Consider the following 26,771-nt stretch of genomic DNA (forward strand, 5'->3'; position numbering starts at 1 on the left):
GTATGGGGGAGAGAAAGAGAGAAAGAGAGTGAGAGAGAGGGAAAGAGAGAAGAGAGTGAGAGAGTAAGGATGAGAGAGTAAGAGAGTAAGAATGTAGAGAGTAAGAGTGAGAGAGAGTGAGAGAGAGGGAAAGAGAGAAGAGAGTGAGAGAGTAAAGGTGAGAGAGTAAGAGAATAAGAGTGTAGAGAGTAAGAGTGAGAGAGGGGGAGTACGAGAGAAGAGAGTGAGAGAGAGTAAGAGAGAGGAGAGAAAGAGTAGGGGTGAAGAGAAGTGGGAGTGAAGAGAAGTAGGAGTGAAGAGAAGTAGGAAGAGAAGTGGAAAGAGAAGTAGGAGTGAAGAGAAGTAGGAATGAAGAGAAGTAGGAGTGAAGAGAGGTGAAGAGACGTACAAAGAAGTAGGAGTCGGAACAGGAGGGGAGGTGGGGGAGGGAGAGGGAGAAGGAGGGAGCAGGAGGGAGAGGGAGAAGGAGGGAGAGGGAGCAGGAGGGGAGGTGGGGGGGGGGGGAGAGATGGGTGGTAGGAGGGAGGGTGGGGGAGAGAGATAGGAGGAGGGGGTTAGATGAAGAGGGGAGGGGAGTTGAACCCATGTGGCGCAAAGGAGCGGAGAGAGAAGACCAATCCCTGTTCACGGCGCAAACGGGAGTCCGGATGACTCCTGTGCATGGACAATCCAAACACAGACAGGTGTTGCTGCAAGGAGTGGCCGGCAGAGCGGAAGTGGCATGACACCGGGGTGTCATTGCCAACGTTGATGTCTCGGAGGTGTTCCGCGAATCGGTCGGCCAGGCGGCGCCCCGTTTGTCCGATGTACCGAGAATGGCAGAGAGAGCAGGAGAGGCAATAGATGAGGTTGGTAGAAGTGCAGGTGAAGGAGTCGGTGATGTGATAGGGTCGGTGATGGGTGCTGGTGAGGAGGGTGGTGTTGGAGAGGTAAGGGCAAGTGCGGCAGCGTGGGCGGGAGCAGGGGAACGAGCCAGGTTGGGAGGTTGGGTTGGGGAAGAAGCTGTGGACCAAGAGGTCCCGTAAGTTGTGGACTCGTCTGAAGGAGGGGAGGGGTCGATTAGGGAAGCTGTGGGAGGTGGAGGGGTCGGACTGGAGGCGCCGAAAAGCTCGGAGAATGGAGCGTTGGAGGGGTAGGGTGGTGGGATGGTAGGTGAGGGGAAAAGGGAGGCGGGAAACGGCAGGGCGAGTTCGGGGGGAGAGAGCAGATGCACGGTCCACAGAACGTGCTCTGGCAAGGGCGGTGTGGATGGTGGTGGGTGGATATCCTCGCAGGCTAAAGTGGTGAGCCATGAGTTGAGACTGAGTCTCAAAGTCATGGCTGTCGCTACAAAGTCTGCGTAGATGGAGGAATTGGGAATAGGGGATGGAAAGTTTTGTGTGTCGAGGGTGGGAGGAGGAGAAGTTGAGATAGGAGTGTGAGTCTGTGTGTTTGTAGTGGATGGAGGTGCTAAGGGCGGAGTGGAGGATGCTGACCGAAATGTCGAGAAAGGGGACAGAGGTGTCAGAGACAGTACAGGAGAAGTGGAGGGCAGGATGGAAAGACTGAACGAAAGAGAGGAACGAGTCAAGATGTTCGCGTGAGAGTGAGGTGGCACCGATACAGTCGTCGATATACCGACCGTATAGTTCGGGAGTAGGACCAGTGAAACTGGAGAATATTTGGGCTTCAACATAACCAACGAAGAGGTTCGCGTAGTTGGGGCCCATTCTCGTCCCCATGGCCACTCCCGAGAACTGCTGGTAGATATCTCCCGCGAACGAGAAGCAGTTGAGAGATAGGACAAGTTCGGCCAGACGAATGAGTGTGGAGGTGTCGGGTTGTGGGTTGGGGCGTTGGTCTAGAAAAAACTTCAGGGCACGCAGCCCCTCGTCGTGGGGGATCACTGTATAGAGGCTCTGGATGTCTAGAGTGAAGAGAAGCTTAGAAGGGCCGGGAGGGAAAGAGAAAGAGTTGAATAGACGAAGCGCGTGGTAAGTGTCATGAATGTGGGAAGGGAGAGAAGCCACTAGGGGGGCGAGGACACGGTCAAGGTATTTTGAGATAAGCTCGGTGGGGCAGTTGCAGGCGAAGACGATGGGGCGGCCAGGGTTGTTCGGTTTATGGATCTTGGGGAGGAAGTAAATGGTGGGGGTGCGTGGGGTGCGAACAATAAGGTTGGAGGCGGTGGCGGGGAGACAGGAGGAGAGGATGAGGTCATGGATAGTGGAGGACACAATCTGTTGGTAGCTGGGCGTGGGGTCGGAGGGCAGAGGGCGGTAGAATGAGGTATCTCGAAGTTGACGGAGAGCCTCGGCCTTGTAGAGGTCCGCGCGCCATACCACCACGGCTCCACCCTTATCAGCCGGTTTTATGATGATGTCAGTGCGGCGTCGGAGGGATCGAAGGGCCGAGAGTTCGGCTGGGGAGATGTTGAGTCGAGAGGGACGCCTGGTAAAGTTAAACCGGCCCACAGCGCGTTGGCAGGCGCCCGCGAAAAGATCAACTGCTTGGAACTGGCCAGGAGCAGGCGTCCACTGGGATGGTCGTCGGCCCAGGTCAGTGAAGCAGTCCTCGTTGGGTGCGGGTGGTGTGTTATAGAAAAGCGCACCCAACCTAACGCGGCGCACAAAGCTGTGGACATCAGCACGGGTTTGAAATTCCTTGCAGGATGGAGTGAGTGGGATGAAGCGAAGACCCCTATTGAGGATGGAGCGCTCCGCCTCAGAGAGAGGAAGATCTGGGGGAATGGTAACGACAGGCTGAAGTGGAGAAGGGGTGGGTGGAATAGAAGTAGGAGGGGATGAAGTAGGGTTAGGAGGGGCGGTCGGGATGGTGGAGGGCTGGGAGGGAGGGGGTGAAGTGTGTGTGGGAGAGACAGGGTGGTTGGGTGTGGGTGGGGAATGCACATCAGGGAGGGAGAAGGGTGGTGGAGGGGTTGGGGTAGTGGCATCGGGTGTAGAGGAATGGAGGAGTGAGTGAAGTTTGCGGAGCTTAGTGTCGGTAAGAAATGCATGAAAGAGATGATTAAGTTGAATGATAAAGCGCAATGTATTGTGAGCATGGGTGGGTGACAGAGAGGAGAAAAATATGGAAAAGGCTGGAGGAAGAAGGCGGTCGATAGTGTGAATTTTAGAGAGATTGGAGCGAATGGTGGCCCGCATAAGGCGGTAGGATGTGGTGCGGAGTATTGGTAGAATGGTGGTAGAAGAGTGGAGAGTGGGGTGGAAATGGAGGCGGAAACCCTTAGGGATGAGGCGGTGATGTAAGCAGCGACTGAGAAACGTAATATGACTAGAGTAACGAGTCTTCTTGAATATGAGTAAGGAGAGTCGTATAGTTGGTTGAAAGTATAGAGAGGGAAGTGTGCGGAGGTATAGTTTTAGGCGGTTGTGGAGAGTGAGTTGGAAAGATTTGTAGTCAGGCATGATGGAACGGGAGAGAAAAGAAAATTAGACGTGGGAAGGAGAATTACAAAAGGTGTGGTGGAAAAAAAAACAAGCGTGATGAGAAAATTGGACGTGGAAAAAAGGAAAAAAAGGAAAAAAAAATTTTTTTAACAGGTGTGGGGGAAAAAATAAAGGCATGAGGAGAAAAAACGAAAAAGGGGTTGTGAGAAGAAAATATATGCGAGGTGGGAGAAAAAAAACAAAGCAAAAAGGAAGATGGGACAATAGGGAGAAAACGGGGTGACAGGGAGAGAAGAAACGAGAGGAGAAGAGAAAGGGAGGGAGAAGACTACAAAGTAATAGGTGCAGATTAGAGAAGATAGATTAGGAACATCCAGAGTACGAAGAGACGGTAGGTGAAGGAAAGTAAATAAATATATATATATATATATATATTTATTTACTTTCCTTCACCTACCTATATATATATATATATATATATATATATATATATATATATATATATATATATATATATATATATATATAATATATATATATATATATATATATATATTTATATATATATATTTATTTACTTTCCTTCACCTACCTATATATATATATATATATATATATATATATATATATATATATATATATATATATATATATATATATATATATATATATATATATATATATATATATATATATATATATATATATATATATATATATATATATATATATATATATATATATATATATATATATATATATATATATATATATATATATATATATATATATATATATATATATATATATATATATATATATATATATATATATATATATATATATATATATATATATATATATATATATATATATATATATATAGGCGCAGGAGTGGCTGTGTGGTAAGTAGCTTGCTTACCAACCACATGGTTCCGGGTTCAGTCCCACTGCGTGGCACCTTGGGCAAGTGTCTTCTACTATAGCCTCGGGCCGACCAAAGCCTTGTGAGTGGATTTGGTAGACAGAAACTGAAAGAAGCCCATCGTATATATGTATGTGTTTGTGTGTCTGTGTTTGTCCCCCCAACATCGCTTGACAACCGATGCTGGCGTTTTTATGTCCCCGTAACTTAGTGGTTCGGCAAAAGAGACCGATAGAATAAGTACTAGGCTTACAAAGAATAAGTCCTGGGGTCGATTTGCTCGACTAAAGGCGGTGCTCCAGCATGGCCGCAGTCAAATGACTGAAACATGTAAAAGAGTAAAAGAGTATATATATATGTGTGTGTGTGTATTTTTCCCCATATATTTCTTTATAATGGTAATCTATGCTGTTTGAAAGATGTTCCTGTAAAATTTCATTGAAAGGTATCCCTTTTCCTGAAAGTTACAAATTATGAGAGAAAAATCGGATAGTGTGGATTTTCCGAAAGTCCTCCCCCACCCCCGTTCGTTGGCGCAAATTTTTGTTTTCACACTCGTTTCCTACACATTTTTTTAAATACCAAGTAGATTGGGTTTTTTTAAAATTGTTTTGGCGACCGTTTGCTAAACTAGATCCTAAAAGTTATGAGGGGAAAAAAAAAAACGGATCCTGTGAATTTTCCGACAGTCCTCTCCTCACCTCATCGGAAAAAATTTTCCCCGCAAATTTCTTAATAATCGTAATCTATGCTGTTTGAAAGGTGTTCCTATAAAATTTCACTAAAATATATCCATTTTCCTGAAAGTTATGAGGGGAAAAGTCGGATCGTGTGAATTTTCCGAAAGTTTGCGCAGTTTTTTGTTTTCATATTCGTTTTCTACACATTTTAGACTTTCTTTTCTGTTTTGGTGACCGATTTAGGTATTACCGAAAATTTAACTTATCTCCATTTTCTTTTTTTCTTTTATATTTATGTATACATAGGCGCAGGAGTGGCTGTGTGGTAAGTAGCTTGCTTACCAACCACATGGTTCCGGGTTCATTCCCACTGCGTGGCACCTTGGGCAAGTGTCTTCTACTATAGCCTCGGGCCGACCAAAGCCTTGCGAGTGGATCTGGTAGACGGAAACTGAAAGAAGCCTGTCGTATATATATATATATATATATATATATATATATATATATATATATATATATATATATATATATGTATGTATTTATATAAATATATATATATATATATATATATATATAAGCAATGTTAATTCTCTAAATGAAGTATTAACAGTAACTGCACGATAAAGTGTAGTATATTGCCACTTAAGTGTGGCTGACCCCTAGGGGTGGATGTTACTGTTGCTTTTAGCCCCAGGAGGACATCTCCTCCAGCTGGCTTATCGACACACGACTGTGTCCTGTTTGCCAAGGGAGTTATCCCTCTCACCTCGACCAGCAGCACGAACGTATCCGGATTTCAGGGTTATTTCCCTTCGTCGGCGTTCGACAGCTGATGACCTTGGTGAGAGAGACACCTTTTCAATATCAGTGAAGAATGTCACTGGAAAAGAAGATATAAGGTTTGCCAGATTTGTCTCTCTCACCAAGGTCATCAGCTGTCGAACGCCGACGAAGGGAAATAACCCTGAAATCCGGATACGTTCGTGCTGCTGGTCGAGGTGAGAGGGATAACTCCCTTGGCAAACAGGACACAGTCGTGTGTCGATAAGCCAGCTGGAGGAGATGTCCTCCTGGGGCTAAAAGCAACAGTAACATCCACCCCTAGGGGTCAGCCACACTTAAGTGGCAATATACTACACTTTATCGTGCAGTTACTGTTAATACTTCATTTAGAGAATTAACATTGCTTGTTTTTACCTTTTCAATATCAGTGAAGAATGTCACTGGAAAAGAAGATATAAGGTTTGCCAGATTTGTCTCTCTCACCAAGGTCATCAGCTGTCGAACGCCGACGAAGGGAAATAACCCTGAAATCCGGATACGTTCGTGCTGCTGGTCGAGGTGAGAGGGATAACTCCCTTGGCAAACAGGACACAGTCGTGTGTCGATAAGCCAGCTGGAGGAGATGTCCTCCTGGGGCTAAAAGCAACAGTAACATCCACCCCTAGGGGTCAGCCACACTTAAGTGGCAATATACTACACTTTATCGTGCAGTTACTGTTAATACTTCATTTAGAGAATTAACATTGCTTGTTTTCACCTTTTCAATATCAGTGAAGAATGTCACTGGAAAAGAAGATATAAGGTTTGCCAGATTTGTCTCTCTCACCAAGGTCATCAGCTGTCGAACGCCGACGAAGGGAAATAACCCTGAAATCCGGATACGTTCGTGCTGCTGGTCGAGGTGAGAGGGATAACTCCCTTGGCAAACAGGACACAGTCGTGTGTCGATAAGCCAGCTGGAGGAGATGTCCTCCTGGGGCTAAAAGCAACAGTAACATCCACCCCTAGGGGTCAGCCACACTTAAGTGGCAATATACTACACTTTATATATATATATATATATATATATATATATGTATGTATGTATGTATGTATGTATGTATGTATGTGCATGTGTTTGTGTGTTTGTGTTTGTCCCCCCAACATCGCTTGACAACCGATGCTGGTGTGTTTACGTCCCCGTAACTTAGCGGTTCGGCAAAAGAGACCGATAGAATAAGTACTAGACTTACAAAGAATAAGTCCTGGGGTTGATTTGCTCGACCTAAGGCGGTGCTCCAGCATGGTCGAAGTCAAATGACTGAAACAAGTAAAAAAAAAAATACATACATACATACATAAACATACACCACAGACTACGTGTGTGGTAAACTGGCAGAGGATCCTGGTGGACCTGCTAGAAATAGCAGCCAAATCTCATTTTGAATGTCATTTTATGAAAGAAAAGACAATTGATAAAAAAAAAAAAAAAGATGGCAAAATGCATAGCTGAAATGCCTTAGCTCAGTTATACCTAACTTTGTGGTTAAACAACACACACACACACACACACACACACTGGGGCGGGGTTTAGTTATGTTTGTGTATTTAACTAATTACCAACATTTAAATCCCCTACAAGCGATACACTAGATGTTCGTGTATGTATGTAAGGTAGACAACCTAGTAGTGTTTATTTTTAAACATGACAGGAGTAGGACTCTCGATTAATGTTGAGATCCACATTTTATTGCAGCTTGAGAAAAACATAAAAATCAAATTGATTGACATTTGTTTCCTCCTTATATTCTCAACATTATCGATAACTTGTAGATTGGGAGAACAATATACTGCAAATTGAATAATATAGCAATGAATAAATACCAGTCCGATCTTTAACTCACCTCGCTAATGATTGACCTCCGGGCCAGTAAAATGCCCAATATGGATCGGAGAATGGACAATCTTCCACTTTAGAGTGCCATAGATAACAATTGGAAGTGATAAGTCTTAATTGGATTTCGGGAGTTAAATGATCAGTAGAAATTTCGGTAAGTTTCTTAATTAATGAATAAAATCGGTCTGGATTCTGATCAGTAGAAGAGGGAGAAGAAAGTTTCCTGTAAAACTTTTTTAAAAATACAATTCGCCAGTTTTTTCGAAGATAAAAGTACATGTGTCGACTGACAGCAACGTTCATGTTTATAACTGATAAAGTGAGTGTGCGTTATACGGGGAGTTAACCACAAATTAAGGTTGTATTTAAATAGCATGAACTACCGGTGCTTGCTTAAATCAAGATGTATGGTTAATCGCTGGTTGAAGTACAGTAATTATCGAGATTATACCATAGGTTGTGCCTAAGAGGTAAAGAATTCTTATATATTTGAATCATCACTGACTGAACGGAAAATATTAGACATGAAGTTGACCTATAATAGAGAGAGCATGTTATTGATAAAGTTGCGAATGGCAATGAAAGTACTTCGACAAGCATAACTGATCGATTAATTTAGAATTATGATATCCTGATCGAGATACTTTCATCGCAAAACATCAAATTCTTGCTGTTTATTAGAGTATTTCAGACAATAAATTAAAATGATATCATCACATCATAAATTCTGTTGGAATAAAAACTATATTATTTGGTTATTAATTGTTCCCGTCACTATATCTTCTATCTTCTACTTGTTTTAGTCATTAGACTGTGGCTATGCTGGGGCATTGCCTTGAAGAGCTTTAGTCGAACGAATCGACCCCAGTGCTTATTTTGGTTAATGTTTACAACTTGACCCGGAAACAAAAATCAGGAAAAAAATAGGGTAATGGGTGTAAAAAAATGTGTAGGAAATGGGGATTTTTCAATGAAATTTTATATAAACACCTTTCAAACAGCATACATTACGATTATAAAGTAATTTGTGGGGAAAATATTTTCCAAGGGGTTGGGGAGAGAACTTCGGAAAATTCACAAGATCCAAGTTTTCCTTTGTAACTGTTAAGAAAATGTGTTTTTTCTTTTTATTGAAAGTTTAAAAAAATACTTTTCAAACGGCATACATTACGATTATAAAGTAATTCGTAGGGAAAATCTTGAGGTGGGGAGAGGACTTTCGGAAAATTCCCAAGATCCGAATTTTTCCTCGTTATATTCCGAAATCACATTCAACTTTCTACAGATACCCTAGCGTAGTATTACTACACTACGCAGTGTTTATTTCTACCCACTTTCAATAATTTTTAATGTTTTGGCTTCAATTGTTTCATTTTATCTTCAATTATTTTTACGCTATTTTAACCCTTCCGTCGTTATTCTCATTCACTCGTTATTGCTTTTTCTCTCGCTCTCTTTCTTCCTCTCTCTCTCTCTCTCTCTCTCTTTCTTCCTCTCTCTCTCTCTCTCTCTCTCTTTCTTCCTCTCTCTCTCTCTCTCTTTCTTCCGCTCTCTATCTCTCTTTCTTCCTCTCTCTTCCCCTCTCTCTTCCCCCCTCTCTCTCTCTCTTTCTTCCTCTTTCTCTCTCTTTCTTCCTCTCTCTCTCTCTTTCTTCCTCTCTCTCTCTCTCTCTATATATATATATATATATATGCATATATATATGTGCACACCTATGTAAATTCTATCAATTATTAATGTGAGTTTTACCAATTATTAATGATAAATATATATAACAGATTGACTCTTTAAAAATGAGGGATTATGATTGATAAAATAATGAAAGCAATATTTACTAACCAAGTGAACACTATTATACAAGGAAATAATTAGACGTAAAATATCATAAAAAGTATTAAAATTGGAAATCAAATGTGGAAATATAATAGTCTTCAGTCAGGTGATCTTTCCCGTTGAGCATATGTAATTACCAGTTCCAGATTCATTTCAAGGAAGTAACACTGACTAAATTTTTTCTTAATTATTTTCATTAGCTCTAGCATGATAAAAAGAAAATCAACTGTTTGGAATTTTTTCAATAGGAAAAACAAAGATGAAGCTCAATGCAATAAGTGTGATAAGATCATGAAGTCTTCTGGAGGATCTACTACGTCTTTGATTTTGCACTTGAAGAAAATTCATAAAATCGACATAAATCAAGATGCAAACCAGCCTCCTGTGAAGATGACAAGAACAATGGAACACTTTTTAACAAAGAAATCAATGGAAGAAGAAATTTCAAAGTTAGCTGTTATGGATGGATTCTCTTTCAATTCAATCGCCAAAAGCGATTTTATACAGAGAAATCTTCATAGTCAGAGAGGCAAATATGATAAATTACAACCAACATCTGCAAACGGAGTCAGGAATATGGTAATGAATTATTACATATCCAAGAAAGAAGAACTTATTCATTGTTTCGAAAAAGAAGTAGCGTTGGGGATTCGCTACTCATTGACATTGGATGAATACACATCAATTCAAAATAAACGATATATGAACATAAATGTTCATGGGGAAGACAATCATTGGTCGTTGGGTCTTATTGAGATCCATGGCTCCCTTAATAGCAGGAGAACAGAGCAATTTGTGAGAGGACATCTTCGTGAATTTGGATTGGATTTGGATATACATGTAGTGAAACCTCTCTCTCGGGCATTCAATCATAAATGATAACGAAGCGGCTAACATACAGTCTTCGGCTGCCTTGGACCCTTGTGTCCACCACCCTGATTGGTTCTCATTTGCGCGGCAATTGTCCCCAGTTCTGCTTCGCGCCAGGGTGCATACCGTCCAATCGTGGCCTTCAGATAAGGTCACGTGAGAGAGAGTTTTTCTGGGTTTCCGGTGAGCCCTATTTCATCCATAAATAAGCCCGATCCAGCGACGCCAGTCGTCTTCGATTTCAGACTTCTCACAGGTCTGGTCGCTGACCACCCATACAGAACACAGCTCCAGGCAGTTTCCAGCGACGTCTTCACCACCAATGTACTGTCTACCAATGTCGTCGCCAGCAACCCTACCACCAGAGTACACACCAACATCAACATTCGCGGTTTTATCTCGACGCTGTATGAGTGGATTATTTCCACCACGAACAACAGTTAGAACTAACCAGCGAGAATATTCTATACCAGATAACCGGTCGCAGCATCGACGCTCAACACACATATTGTGATACCACAGCTCTGCTCCTTGGCCACCACTTCCTGCGTATGAACATTGTATATCTTGTGTAACTCTTATACGAACAGGTTTTCTCAATCTCAGTGTTTAAGACCTTTTGCAGTCTATGTTACAGACACTCTTTCTATGTTCTGTGTTCCTCTCACTCACACACACACACTTGTACTCTCACATATTGTACACACACTATTGCTTATACGACTGTTCGCTATTTCATATTGTTGTATACATACTCTTGTACACGAAGGCCTGACTTATGTATTGTGTTATTTATATATGCCGCATGCACGCACACACAGACACTCTAGTTTCACTATGTTAATAAACTTACTCTCTTTATATATTTAACGGTTGTGTCTGTCACTCTCTCTGTTATTTTACTGGCACTTGGCTCGTATCTCTCACGACGAGCCTTCCATGTTAGATATATTATGTTTTTTGTGTTCGACCGTGCGACAGGTTAAAAGGAGCCTTTTCCGTCTAGTCGCCACTCTCCTTTGGTTCGCACGGTCGTTCTATTACATACACATTGTTGGCTGTACGACGGATGATGCTTCTATGATGGTGAAATTCGGAAAAGAAATAAGACCTGATCACCAACAATGTCTCACACATTGCATACATCTGTCTGTGATCGACATTCTCTATCAAAAAAATATTGAAAATATTGCTCAACCGATGAGACTGATAAAAAAAAGTGAAGAGATCGCTATAACAGACGATAGTGATGATGAAGCTGACATAAGCCAACAAGACATACTTTTTCAAACAGATTTGGCTCACGAAAATGCTTGTTTTCCCCAGCTAAAACTTGAATTTAACAAAGTTTTAAAAAAGTTCAAAACTTTTCCGTAAATCTCCTACAAAAAACGAAATTTTGCAAGATTTTGTACGAGCGAACTTTGATAGCAGAGAATATAAACTTATACTGGATTGCAGAACTAGGTGGAATAGCACATTCCATATGATTGAGAGATTTTTGAAATTGAAAAGCTGCATTCCAAATGCTCTACGAGCAGTACTTTCCACAGATGCCGTGGCTGACGAAGAATGGAAATCTCTCGATTTACTATATGAAATTCTGCATCCTGCAGAAATTATTTTGAAGGCTATTTGCACTGTACGACGGATGATGCTTCTATGATGGTGAAATTCGGAAAAGAAATAAGACCTGATCACCAACAATGTCTCACACATTGCATACATCTGTCTGTGATCGACATTCTCTATCAAAAAAATATTGAAAATATTGCTCAACCGATGAGACTTACTGAAAGCGGAATATTCTATAGAATTTTTATTGAATAAACTTAATATCGTCGGCAACCCTTTGGCTCTAAGTCTTCGTGAAAGACTTATTCATAGATATAATAAGAGAAGAAATGTCGAAACCTTGACTCTCTTGCGGTATTTACATAACTCAAAGAAGTTTAAAGGTAAACCAATTTCTGGACCTTTTCTTTTTTTAACGAAACAACACTTAAGGAAGTATGCTGAACAAACATATAGGAGATTATTTCCTGAACATGACGCTGAGAACACAACATAATTATACAAAGAAAATGAAATTGGAGGGAACCTAAAACAAGTGTTACTGTTGTCCCATCTACTTACGAAGGTAATGAACTCATGCGTGAATACACAAGTGCAATGAAGAAAATGAATTAAGAGCCCAAGATAGTGACAGATGGATTTGAAATCTCTAAAAAATTCGAATATTTTGAAGCAACTTCCAACAGAAGTGAAAAGCTCGAGAAACTTTATAGAGCATTGCTTACAATTAAAGCGACTAGTGTCCAGCCGGAAAGAGCTTTTTCAGTTACTGGACTTTTCAACACAAAAATTAGGACAAGTTTGTCTGGTAAAACACTGATTGCATTGTGTTTTTTAAAAGATTATTTTCGAAAGAAAGTGAATCATCAAGCAAGTCAAGAAACTTGATTGATTCTCAAAAATACAACGACATGGAAAAACGTTGCATTCCTGATTAAATAAATATAATACCATTACTTTTTGTTATTGCTTGTATGTGGGGACAAACACAGATACACAAACATATACACACACATACACACATATATATACATATATACGACAGGCTTCTTTCAGTTTCCGTCACAAGGCTTTGGTCGACCCGAGGCTATAGTAGAAAACACTTGCCCAAGGTGCCACGCGGTGGGACTGAACCCGGAACCATGTGGTTGGTAGGCAAGCTACTTACCACACAGCTACTCCTACGCCTACATAGTATGTATATATATATATATATGTAGTGACATCTATAGCAGACGACATTTCCGGAGTTTTTATCCACGCTTGCGCAGGGACTAGTTCCGGAAGGAATACAGGAAGAGTCTCATGCGCATGTGTAGTCATCGATATCCAAACGTTCCCGCTTTTTTCACCCTCTTTCACCCTGGCCGATGAAGGGCCTAGACGTCGCAGCAACCTCTCTCCAACATTCCAACTCTGGAGCTACACAAATAATCACGCAACTTCATTGACGGCGTCTCAGTAACCGAAGGGCGAAGTGCTGCCGAATTCTATTGTAATAAATATCGTTGTGTTGATAGTTCAGAATCTGTGTTCCGTTGTTTCTTCAAGAAATTTAATGTACGGAAGCGGAGTACACCTAATGGTGTATAACCACTTCCCTACAACTGGTGACCCCGACGTGATACGATTCATACAACCTTCTGATCTGTACACCCGACGTGATTTTTTCGACTGTCCCTACAATTGGTGACCCCGAATCAAGAACAACTGCAGCCGAAAACTCTGAACTACCGACCACAATACTGAACACGAGCCGTCGCCTGTCTCACAACATGCTCGTCACATCGAAGACAAGAATAACAACTTTCTCTGCATAGGTTTTGTTTCGACTGTCGCACATCACAAAGAAAAAGAACTCACCAACACAATGGACACCCACAATTCACTTTCGACCTGCAGAGAATGCAATGCAACCCGATGCACAGAACCACCAGAGAAACCGCTGACATAAGTAAATAGAGCATTTCGAACAGCTATCCGACCAAGAACTAACCGGATAACTCTATGGAAGCCCATACGAGCAACGTTTTTCGACAGTCATAGATTGAACTTTCTTCGCACGCACCCAGTTCTACACATGCACCACAATATTATGCCTTTAGAGTTGTTATCATCATGTCTGTGCCCACTCAGTTTTTTCCCGACTCTGTGTACGTCGGATGTCAACCCATGCTCTCTGCGTTCTTGTCAGACACAACTTATCTCTGTTCGACCCCAGCCTGGTCACGAAGTTAACAGAGAAAATTTTCTGTCCAAGGCAACGCGCCAGCATGCCACACTGTCGTTTCAGGCTAATCTTAGCAAATACCCGCGAAACAAACACAGACCTCGTTTCAACAGCCATTGAATTCGTATGTTTCACGACGTTCAACTTCAGGATTGCCTCTACATTCTCATCCATCACAAGTGAAAAGCTAAGAAAATTTTCCTACGTTAAAGTTTTTCATTTTGTCAATGACTTCCAGAGCCTATAACCAAAGACTTCTTTGCGGCTGAGACCTTTGTGGTTTTTCACACAAAAACTTCACGGTTATTTCATCCTAACAACTTTTTGAGCAGTCTCCTACATGTTTCACGAGACGTCAATTCATTCTTACACAGCGTCCTCTACTTGCTGAAAATAGCAGTAAAATGCACAGTTACATTTCAGTGAGTACACAACATTTCTTGATGCTTACTTGTTCCCAGTTCAGCATCTTTCGTCACCTCTCCGTTTCTCTCGGCCGGAGAATGGAAGAGTTCTGGCTTATCTTCATTTGCACGGGATCTTTTGGTCATTTTCGCTCGGAGCTCCGAATTCATGACAGCATTTTCAAGCAATGCCACTCAACGGTATCTCTCAAATAGACGCCCTGTCACAACCACCACACACACCACTGTCAACATCTTTACCAATGCATACACCATCGCAAACAAACATACAGAACACAGCTACAGCCAGTTCCAGCGCCGACGTCTTCACCACCAATGTACTGTCTACCATTGTCGTCGCCAGCAACACCAACATCAACAAGCGCGGTTTTATCTCGACCCCGTTAGAGTGGATGTTTCCACTCACGATCAACAAACCAGAACTAGCCAGCCAGAATATTCCGTACCAGGTAACACAGGTCCCAGCATCGACGCTCAACTACAGCTCTGCTCCTTGACCACAACTTCCTGCGTATGAACATTCTATTCTCCGTGTGTAACTTTAATACGAACTGGTTTTTTCTCTACAGACACTTTTACTATGTTCTGTGTTTTCTCTCTCACACACACTTGTGTTCTCATATTTTCTTTCCTTTCAGAAAAAAACAAAAAAATCAGACTTTTACATCGCATGATTCCAGTTTTCCTGGACAGTGGTCACCACGGTTGTTTTGTCATTGTCAATTCTTTTGTACATTGCATGCATGTATCTCACAAGTGTACATCATTTATTTGATTTTTCTTTATATATATTTGTGCCATATCTTGTGGGTGTTTTTGGTAGCCATCTTGCCTCAGGCGCCACTCCAAATTCCTATTTTTGTGCTTTCGGCACTCGAGGGGGAGCCATGTAGTGACGACTTATAGCAGACGACATTTCCGGAGTTTTTATCCACGCATGCGCAGGGACTAGTTCCGGAAGGAATACAGGAAGAGTCTCATGCGCATGCGTAGTCATCGATATCCAAACGTTCCCGCTTTTTTCACCCTCTTTCACCCTGGCCGACGAAGAGCCTAGACGTCGTAGCAGCCACTCTCCAACAATCCAACTCTGGAGCTACACAAATAACCAAGCAACTTCATTGACGGCGTCTCAGTAACCGAAGGGCGAAATGCTGCCGAATTCTATTGTAATAAATATTGTTGTGTTGATAGTTCAGAATCTGCGTTCCGTTGTTTCTTCAAGAAATTTAATTTACGGAAGCGGAGTACACCTAATGGTATATAACCACTTCCCTACACACACACACACACACACACATATATATATATATATATATAGATAGATAGATATATATTAGAAAAAATAATAATCAGGTACTCAGATGTCTGGATGGTTGTATATTTACAGATTTTTATTCATATGTCATATGGTTTATAAATTAGCGCTTTCACCTAGTCTTGTAGGGTTATCAAAAGCGCTAATTTATAAAACATGTGACATATGAATAAAAATCTGTATATGTACAACCATCCAGACATCTGAGTACCTGGTTATTATTTTTTCTAATTTATAATTCCTGTACATCACCTCCAAACCTTCCAATATATATATATATACTAGCAGTATAGCTCGCCTTTGCCGGCGATTAAGTTAGGCTTATTAAGCTAATCAAGTTCTTTATTTCAAACCAAACTAAATAACATCGACGTCAAATTTGAGCAAAATCCGTTGAAATTGGTAAACTTTTGGCTGAAAATGAGTTGCAGACAACTTGATTGGGAAATCCCATCAGGAATCGGTTTATCGATTTTTTCCACTCATCGATTTTATTATTTTTTTTCATTTTTGGAGAACTTAAAGCATTCAAAGATCTCATGGTGGCATGAAGTTTGAACAAAATACATCAAATTTGGTAAAAGTTATGGTTAAAAATGGGGTGACCCCGTCAATGAATTTCAGCCTTCCCTTGAACCAGCTTCACCAACCGAACGGCATTTGGAAAATGAAGACGTTTTTGTACTACTGTTGAACTTTCCATTTCGGCACTACGCTTCGTGATCCCGTCGAAGAATCACAGCTTGCACATCACTCGGCAACGAGACAGAACTGAGAATTCCTGCGAACACAATGGCTCTTCCAGATCAGAATCCAGCGGCGAACATATCTCCTACCGACATGGCATGCCAGGTAGCGATTCCTTCCACCAACTCTTTCCTTTCGTCGTCCAGTGATTCGGAAATTTCCGACTTGCGTGCATTGGTCACTCAGCGGGCTTCACAGATACAGGCCCTGACAGACCAGATACAAGCCCTATCGCGTGGTATCCAGCGTCGAAGCAGCAGCCGATCGCATCGATATGGTAGACAGTCCCGAAGCCCCAGTGCTACCTGCAACTCACATGAAACATGTGGTACCACCGAAAATTCGGAACACGGGCGCAAAAATGCATGATCCCATGTTCGTTTTCATCATCCAGTTCGGGAAACGACACAGCCAGGAATTGAACGCGATGGAAGTTCCTGGCTCGCACCCACAAAGTCGCCTGTTTTTCGTTTGCGATCGTGTAACAGGCACGCGTTTCCTGGTTGACATCGGCGCGGAAGTCAGCATCATCCCTGTTTCCAATACTTCAGGAAAAAGAAAAGAGACACCAGTCTGTCTTCAGGTAGTTAACCACTTGCCCATTCCAACCTACGGTGAACAGTCCCTAACACTGAACTTGGGACTATGCCGCACCTTCCAGTGGGTATTTTTCATTGCTAAACTGCCGACCCCTATCTTACGAGCCGATTTCCTGCATCATTTCGGTCTCCTGGTAGACATTAAAAATAGACGACTTGTCGACAGCACCACACAGCTTACTGTGCGCGGCATAGCCGCTCGTATGGCCACAGTCAGCCCAACTATATTGCTCACAACGTCGATTCTCCACAGTGCTATCCTGAAAAAATATCCGGACGTCGCTCGACCAGTATTCCAGAACCAGCCGATCAAGCACGAAGTCACCCACTACATCAAAACCAGCGGCCCACCTGTTGCTGCAAGACCCAGAAGGTTACCACCTGATCGTCTCAGGGCCGTCAAGCAGGAATTCCAGCACATGCTCGACCTTGGAATCAGCCGCCTGTCCAGAAGTAACTGGTCCTCGCCAATACACTGCGTTCCAAAAAAATCATCGACTGATTGGCGAGTTTGCGGTGATTACCAATGGCTGAATAAAAGTACTGTCAGTAATGCATATCCAGTCCCCTATTTGCAGGATTTTTCTAGCTCGCTGCATGGAGCTCGCGTCTTTTCCAAAATCGACCTTGTGCGAACTTACAACCAAATCCCATTGGAATCTACGGACATACCTAAAACGATTATTATATAGATCCGCACCCGGTGGAAAAATAGAAAAAAAAATAGTGTAGTAGTTGAAGTGCACCCTTTGGAATGATTGAATTCCTGCGTATGCCTTTCGGTCTACGCAACGTGGCACAGACATTTCAAAGGTTTATTGACATGGTTACTAGAGGTTTGCCTTTCGTCTATACCTACATAGACGACATACTCGTGGCCAGTAGCTCAGACGAAGAACATGACCAACACCTACTCCTACTATTCGAACGTCTCTGCAAATACGGTGTTGTTATCAACCCCAACAAGTGTTTGTTCGGAGTTGCTTCCCTTCATTTTCACGGGCACATCGTTGATAAGGATGGCATTCGTCCCCTTCCCGAGAAAGTCAAGGCCATCGTGGATTTTCCACCACTTATATCTCTCCGCAAATTAAGGGAATATCTCGGTCTAGTGAATTTCTATCGAAGGTTCGTACCCCCACCTCGCTGAGATAGCGCAACTAGCAAATATTGCTCTGAATGAAGATCAACTCGCCTCTTTCGCTGCCCTGAAAAAAGCGTTATCCAACGCTACCATGTTGGTTTATCCAAAACCTGACGCCCCACTGTGTTTACTCGTTGATGCATCCGATTCCAGAGTTGGATGTATACTACAGCAGCTTGTTGATGGCATATGGCAACCGTTGTCTTTCTTTTCTAAGCGATTAAAACCCGCGGAAACGAAATACAGTACATTCAGTCGGGAATTATTAGCGGTATAGGAAAGTGGGTTATACATCTTTAGATTGTATACCTGACTTCCTACTACAAAATTAAAGAAATAGACGGAACGCTGAACTCCAGACCAAACAACTTAAACAACATTTATTTAGGTGGTAAACATACATATCTTTAGTTATACATCTTTAGAGGTGAGAATAACGAGCTGTCGAGTGTAAGTCCAAAAGATGTAGAGACAGCTTTAAACACACGTCCATGCTCAATCGCTGGCCAGCGAGAAAGAGAATGAATTGAGCGGGAAATGCTTGCTTGTTTAATTCTACGCATGCGTAAGACTACGCATGCGCAGGCGTTACTACAGAACTCCCTCGCCAGAGCGGAAACGCACGATAAATGAAATCTGTTAGAACGCCTGAGGCAGGATGGCCACTGAAAAACCACCCACAAGATGTGGTACAAACACACACAAAGAAAATTCAAAGAAATGAAATGTACACTTGTGAAATACATGCATGCAACGTATAAATGAAATGACAATGACAAAACAACCGTGATGACAACTGTCCAGGAAACTGGAATCACGCGATGTAAAAGTCTGACTGTTTGTTTTCCCTGAAGGGAAAGAAAATGTATGAGTGCACAAGTGTGTGTGTGAGAAAAACAACACAGAACAAGTGAAAGTGTCTGTAGTATAGACTGCGAAAAATCCCAAAACACCGAGATAGAGTACATTGATGAAGACGTCGGCGCAGGAACTGCTATAGCTGTGTTCTGTATGTGTGGTGGTAATGATGTTGACAGTGGTAATGATTCAGTTGAAACTTGGCGACGTCGGGGGGAATGCTGTAGTTGGTAGTAGTAATTGTTGTCGTCACGGTGGTAATCTTGGTTGGCGCACGACGCTGGTGGCGAAAAGGCTGTTTGGTGATGAGTGTTTGAAGAGGTACGCTTTTACAGAACGATCGACAGACAAATCCCTGTACGACCATTAGCGAAAACCTCGAAGAAAAATTTTCTTAACCCAAGATGAAAAAAACGACCGTGTGAAATGAATAACAAGAGTTATTGTGTGGCATAAAAAGATGTATGTGTAATGTGAGAGTGTGAATGCGACATATAAGAACATGATAAAAAAGCAGGCCGTAAATCCTGTCTGTTTTTCGTGAGTGGAAAAAATCCACTCTAACAGAGGCGAGAATAAAAACCGCTCTTGTTGAGTCGTGTTGACTATGGTTGGAGATGTTGGTAATGTGTAGTTCAGTCTCCATGGCCGTATTTGTTCTTTAGTCGAGGTTCACCAGTTATAAGTTGGTAGTCCAGAGTCCATACTGCGTTTTTTCTTCGTCGGGGGTCACCAGTTATAGGAAAGTGGGTTATACATCTTTAGATTGTATACCTGACTTTCTACTATAAAATTATAGAATATAACGGAACGCTGAACTCCAGACTAAACAACTTAAACAACATTTATTTAGGTGGTAAGCATACATATCTTTAGTTATACATCTTTAGAGGTGAGAATAACGAGCTGTCGAGTGTAAGTCCAAAAGATGTAGAGACAGCTTTAAACACACGTCCATGCTCAATCGCTGGCCAGCGAGAAAGAGAATGAATTGAGCGGGAAACGCTTGCTTGTTTAATTCTACGCATGCGTAAGACTACGCATGCGCAGGCGTTACTACAGAGGCATACCTGGCCGTTAAGCATTTCCGACACATGCTAGAAGATATCAATTTTGCCATATATACCGACCACAAACCATTGGTATATGCATTTGACACCAAGCTGGATCGCCACTCACCGAGAGAAATCCGCCACCTCGACTTCATATCCCAGTATACGACGGATATACGCCACATCAAAGGGACGACCAACTTAGCAGCCGATACACTTTCACGCACAGAGATCAATGCTATCCACACCACGGCTACAATTGATCTAGCACGTATAGCAGCTGACCAGGAGAATGACGAAGAACTTCTAAAGCTCCTGGAATCGTCATCTCTGAAATTTCAGCATGTTCCGCTACCATCGTCCACGGCCCATATTTGGTGTGATTTCTCCACCGGTTACCAATGCCCTTATATACCACAGAAACATCGTCGAGAAGTTTTCTCTGCTCTGCATTCTCTGTCACATCCTGGTATTCGCTCCACTAAAAGACTGATATTGACCCGTTTTGTGTGGACCAGTATCAACAAGGATATCAGAGAATGGACCGAGTGCTGTGTCGCGTGCCAAAAAGCGAAAACCTACCGGCATGTAAGAACGACCGTGCGAACTCAAAAAGGGAGAAATGGTGACGAATGGAAAAACAGAGGACTCCTTATATTTACACGTGTCACACGGTCGAACACAAAATAATATATCAAAGAATGATATACAAAAAATATGTTATACTACGATAACATAGATGACCAGTAATGAAAAACCACAACCGTATAAGATGGATAACAGAGATATTTATTATGGCGTTAAAGATGTATGTCTGTATGTGAGAGTGTGAATGCGACATATAAAAACATAATAAAAGACAGGCCGTCGTACAAAGAAAAGAGATGTGTGTGAGTGATACATGTATGTGTATGTGAAATATTACAGCAGATAGAAAAGAGAGTCAGTAACCGTGAGCATGTATACCAGTTCTTAGAGTACACATTAGTATGAGTCTGTATGTGAAAGTAGTTGAGGCTGTGAGTTTGTGTGGCAGGGCGATCACTAGTTGTGATGTTGGCTTCCATGCCAGGGCCTTGAGGACAGACGTTCGTCGCTGGCTGAAATTCTCTTGTCTGTTTATTATCGTGGTGAAGCTGAATCACCTTGTGGTGTTATGGGCTGTGACGAGCTATATGTTGTGGTGGAGAGGGGTGAGGCAAACAGAGGTGAAGCCAGACCGGAAGGGCCAAACCGGAAGGGCCAAACCGGAAGGGTCAGATCAGAAGTCGGCGACACGCGGTCGAAGGCTAGCACGTGGGGCCAGTGAGAAAACAGCGACGTTACGAGAAAGACGTGTTCTGATTAGGAGCGATCGTGTACCCCGCTGCGGTCGGCAAGGTAAGGTCCAACGCTTCATTCTGTCCTTTTGCTTCTTGTTGTCTTCTTCCTCCATCGCACCACAAGCTATTTCGGCTCACAAAAAAAAAAAAAAATGATGAGTGTAGTCAGGATTGCTAGTGATATAATTAAGCCGTTTTGCGGCGACACGGACGTAGTCGCATGGCTAAAGAAGATGAAGCTGGTCGCGAAGCTCCAAGGATGCCGTGCTGAAGGGGGTGAACCTGGCCTTGAAGTGGGGGCTGTGCACCATCGAGATTAGAACCGATTCGGCCACTGTGCTTGGTTGGGTGACGACAGTCCTCACCGATGAACGGAGGGTGCGAACCAAAGGGGCTGCGGAGATGCTGGTAAAGCGCCGATTGGGAATATTGCGGGAGCTAACCACTGTTTTCTACCGCTCTACTTAGATGGTCCGGCGTTGGCGCTATTTTTAGAGATGGAAGAGAGGGATCAAGTTAGCGCGGAGAAAATAGAAATCCGCTTGATGGAGGCCTTCGCAGAAGGGATGTTCGAGGCGTACGCTCGCCTGGGGAGAGCGAGGTGGACCGGCGAACAGGTTGACGTGTTTGCCAACGAACTTAGGAGGTTGGCTAGACTGGCGGGGTACGAGGGAGAATCGCTGGATCAAACGGTAAAGTTGGCGTTTGTGACTGGGTTTCCTGACCACCTGTCGGTCGAATTGCAGAAACTGCCGGACGTGTGTACCATGCCCATGGCGGATATAACATCGAGAGCTCGTATGTTAGTTTCCTGTCGTAGGTCGTCACCGCTGGTAGCAGTGGCGACAGCAAAAGGTGGCCGGCCAAGGAGTGGCGGAGAGGGGTCGAACAAGGAACGTGCGCGTCCGTTCAAAGGTCAGTGTTTCCGGTGTCAGGGCCCGCACATGGTGCGAGACTGTAAGTTACCTAAGCCTGAGGTCATCTGCTACCGTTGTCGTGAAACGGGGCATACGGCCAGCGAATGTCTGCAGGGAAACAGTCTAAGGGAGACTACTGCGCCAGCGGCCTCCCTTTCAGATCATTAACGGCGCAATTTTTTCTACCCGTTGTTGATGTGCTAGTGGATGGGAAGATGTCGCGTGCCCTTGTGGACACGGGCTGTACAACGACCCTGATGACTCCGGGAGTGGTAGAGACGTGGAGTGGAGAAAGCAGTGTGAGGGCAGTCGACGGAAGAGAGGTACGCTGTGAAGGCATTACTGACGTGCAGATTGAGGTGCAGGGAGCAAAGCTAACGCTGCAAGCAATAGTAGTTGGCCGCTTGGTGGATGAGATTGACGTGGTGTTGGGGATGGACGCCATCAACCGTCTTGGTGGCGTTAGGATTGCAGGAGATGAGGTCACGTTCGGAAGCGTGGGGGCATCGTGCTCCGTGAGTCGGGACCGCCAGGGAGAGCAGAGCCCCATCGAGGACAGCGCCGCTTACACCATCGAAGACAAAGATTGTCAGGCGGCGTTTGATGGTCGGAGGTGGACGATAGAGTGGCGATGGAAGGACGAGCCCCCACTACTAAAGAACAGGGTGAGCTGCTACCAGCATACGTTGAGAGGTCACGCCGACGTCGAGTTCGACGAGGAGGTAGAGAGATGGATCAAGGAAGGAGTCCTTGTCCCGTGGAAAGAGGAGGTGGTGAGTGGAGTGCTTCCTCTGATGGCGGTGGTGCAGCCGACGAAGGGAAAAGTCAGACCGGTGCTGGACTTTAGGGAGCTGAACGACCATATATCGTGCCACACGGGAGGCGAGGCAACGGACGTTTGCGGTGAGACGTTACGTGTGTGGAGACAGTCGACCAAGGCAGCGACGATCGTCGACTTGAAGTCGGCATATTTGCAGCTCCGTGTGAGTGACAAGCTATGGCGATACCAGCTGGTGCGGTACAAGGGCCGGACGTACTGTTTAACCAGGCTGGGTTTCGGGCTGAATTCCGCTCCGAAAATTATGGCGATGGTGCTCAAGTCCGTCCTAGGGAAAGAGGAGAGGATAAGGAAGGCCACCAGTTCCTACATCGACGACATTTTGGTTGACGAGACTGTAGTGCCAGCCACCGAGGTAGTGAGACACCTGGAGAGGTTTGGGCTGATTGCGAAGCCGCCTGAGTCGATGGTGGGGGGAGCTGCGCTGGGGCTGAAGCTACAAAAAGACAGATCGGGCGAGCTGGTGTTCCGGAGAGGAAACGAGATCCCTGAACTGGGCACCAGCGTGAGTAGGCGGGAACTGTTCTCGGTGTGCGGGAAGCTGGTGGGACATTATCCGGTTGCAGGATGGCTTCGGACAGCATGTAGCTTCATCAAGAGACGAGCCGAAGGAGCAAAGTGGAATGACAGAGTTGGGGAGAAAACGACCGACATGATGCAGGAAGTCTTGGTCAGAGTGAGAGCAGAGGATCCAGTGAGGGGCAGTTGGTATGTTCCCAAATCAAAGAGTGGGACCGTTTGGTGTGACGCCAGTAGCATCGCAATAGGGGTCGTCTTGGAAATGGGAGGCACCGTGGTGGAAGATGAAGCCTGGCTCAGGAAGATGGATGACTGCAACCATATCCACGTGGCGGAGTTGGATGCCGTGCTGAAGGGGGTGAACCTGGCCTTGAAGTGGGGGCTGTGCACCATCGATATTAGAACCGATTCGGCCACTGTGCTTGGTTGGGTGACGACAGTCTTCACCGATGAGCGGAGGATGCGAACCAAAGGGGCTGCGGAGATGCTGGTAAAGCGCCGATTGGGAATATTGCGGGAGCTAACCGCTGAGTTCGATCTGGAGCTGAGCGTAATCTTTGTGCCTTCCGAAAAGAACAGGGCAGACGTCCTAACCAGGGTAAAGCGAGCTTGGTTGCAGGTGCCAGAGGATGCGGAGCGGGCTGTGGCTGCAGTATGCTGTCTGAGTGACTCGGAGTTGAGGAGACTGCATACCATGCATCACATGGGAGTGGACAGGACGTTGTTCCTCGCCAGGAAAGTTGACTGCGAGGTAACGAGGCGGAGTGTGCAGAGAGTGGTTAGCAGCTGTGACAGGTGCCAGTCTATTGACCCTGCTCCGGGCGTACATGAGGCGGGAAGTATTCCAGTGGCCCACAACTGGAAACGACTGGCAGTGGACGTAACACGCTACCGGCAGGGGACGTACCTCTCAATGGTTGACTGCGGACCGGGGGCGGTTGGCCATATGGCGGGAGATGAAGACGGGGACTGCAGAGGAAATCGCAGGAGTGTTAAATGGGATATTCCTGGAACGAGGCCCCGTGGATGAGCTGCTGCTGGATAATGGCACTGCATTTCGCTCGGAGGTGCTGAAAGAAATGCTTGACGGGTGGCAGGTCAGCCGCTTCTTCAGGGCGGCATACCGGCCAAGTGGAAATGGAGTGGTGGAAAGGCATCATCGTACCATCAAGACCATGGCAGAGAGGGGCCACATTTCGCCAATCGAGGCCGTATTTTGGTACAATATGTCGCCCAGGTCAGGACAGGCTGAGGAGTCGGTGCCACACAGGGCAATATTCAGGTACGAGTGGAGGCACCCGTGTATTGCATTGATGCGACTCCGGGGAGAAGAGCACACCTTCGTGCAGATCGGGGAAGAAGTTTGGATAAAACCCCCAAATACACGGTGCACATCACAATGGGGGAAAGGAACTATAACCTCCACCAATTCAAAGAACAACGTCTCAGTCGATGGTATGCCACGCCATGTTTTGGATGTGCGGAAGATTGTCAGTGCTTCAGAGGATGGAACCAGCTGCAGTGGGCAGGATAATGAAGACAGCAGCAGTAGGCAAGATGATGAAGGCAGCGCGCCAGGAACTCAGGCCAGTCCCGGGGTCGCACAGCGACCACAGAGGGAGCGGTACCCTCCTCCCTGGTTGGCTGATTATGAAACCAATTAAGGTAGTTCGGGAGCGAGGAGTGAGTGGGAGAGCCGGTTGAATGATCTATAGATCAGGGGGGCGTGTGGTGTTATGGGCTGTGACGAGCTATGTGTTGTGGTGGAGAGGGGTGAGGCAAACAGAGGTGAAGCCAGACCGGAAGGGCCAAACCGGAAGGGTCAGATCGGAAGTCGGCGACACGCGGTCGAAGGCTAGCACGTGGGGCCAGTGAGAAAACAGCGACGTTACGAGAAAGACGTGTTCTGATTAGGAGCGATCGTGTACCCCGCTGCGGTCGGCAAGGTAAGGTCCAACGCTTCATTCTGTCCTTTTGCTTCTTGTTGTCTTCTTCCTCCATCGCACCACACACCTAACAGAATCGAAGAGAGAGATGTGCCGCGGTGGTTTAGTTTGGTGTACATAGAAAGTCATGTAGACGCTGGTGGAGATTGATGCTGGTTAGTAGTAATCGTAGAATCGTGTTGGTCATGACGATGATGCTGGTTAGTAGTCGTAGACTCGTGTTGCTGATGTGGCGGCGTCGTTGGTGATCATCGTTGGACGAAGCTGTTGATGTGTCGCTGGCTGCCGCTGCTGCTGCTGTCGTGTGGTACACGGAACAGATCTCAAAGAGAAACTGAACCGAGACAAATTTGCTGGGTATGCGTTGATCTATTTATAGCGTTCAGGGGGCTCCAAGACCGTAGTAGAAAAACACTATCACGTGACCTTATTAAGGGCTGTGATTGGTCAGTTTGCGTTCTGGCGGGAACGGTTCGAAGAAGTTGCCGCTTCGAATATTAATCAGTCACGTGATGACAAGGAGATGGGTTCTCCGCTACGCCCGCGCTTGTTTATATTTAAGTGAGAAGATTGTATGTAATGGCGATAGTAGTTTTGTATCTAATGGCGATAGGTAGTTTCACTACAGGCATATAAAATCACCAGTCGGTTCCTTTTCGCAACCCCACGTACGATTTCAGCATGTTCACATCGACATCGTGGGACCTCTGCCACCTTCGCAGAATTATACACATTTGCTTACCTGCGTAGATCGTTTTCGCGGTGGCCCGATATACATACATACATACATACATACATACATACATACACACACACATACATACATATACATACATAAATAAAATTATTAAATAGTGCAATACAGTAGTATTGCCTCCCAGTAAAACAAAGCACCATCAGATTAAAGTATAAATAATAATTTTTT

At 44.4% G+C, this 26,771-nt stretch overlaps 1 protein-coding gene across 2 annotated transcripts in view; it reads right to left on the minus strand.

The window, feature by feature from the left end:
• LOC106879381 (electron transfer flavoprotein beta subunit lysine methyltransferase) overlaps positions 1-26,771 on the minus strand; it is an 89,588-nt gene that overhangs the window by 14,732 nt on the left and 48,085 nt on the right. The window contains exon 1 of one of the 2 annotated variants that reach the window (XM_089355133.1): positions 7,661-7,956. The exons of the other annotated variant lie outside the window; for it this stretch is intronic. Coding sequence (XP_089211259.1) covers positions 7,661-7,956 — 296 coding nt within the window. Of the gene's footprint in view, positions 1-7,660; positions 7,957-26,771 lie in introns of those variants that run through there. 2 annotated transcript variants of the gene reach the window in all.

This window comes from Octopus bimaculoides, chromosome 7 (genome assembly GCF_046866305.1).
Source record: "Octopus bimaculoides isolate indiv1 chromosome 7, ASM4686630v1, whole genome shotgun sequence".
In the NCBI taxonomy this organism is placed as follows: Eukaryota; Metazoa; Mollusca; class Cephalopoda; order Octopoda; family Octopodidae; genus Octopus; species Octopus bimaculoides.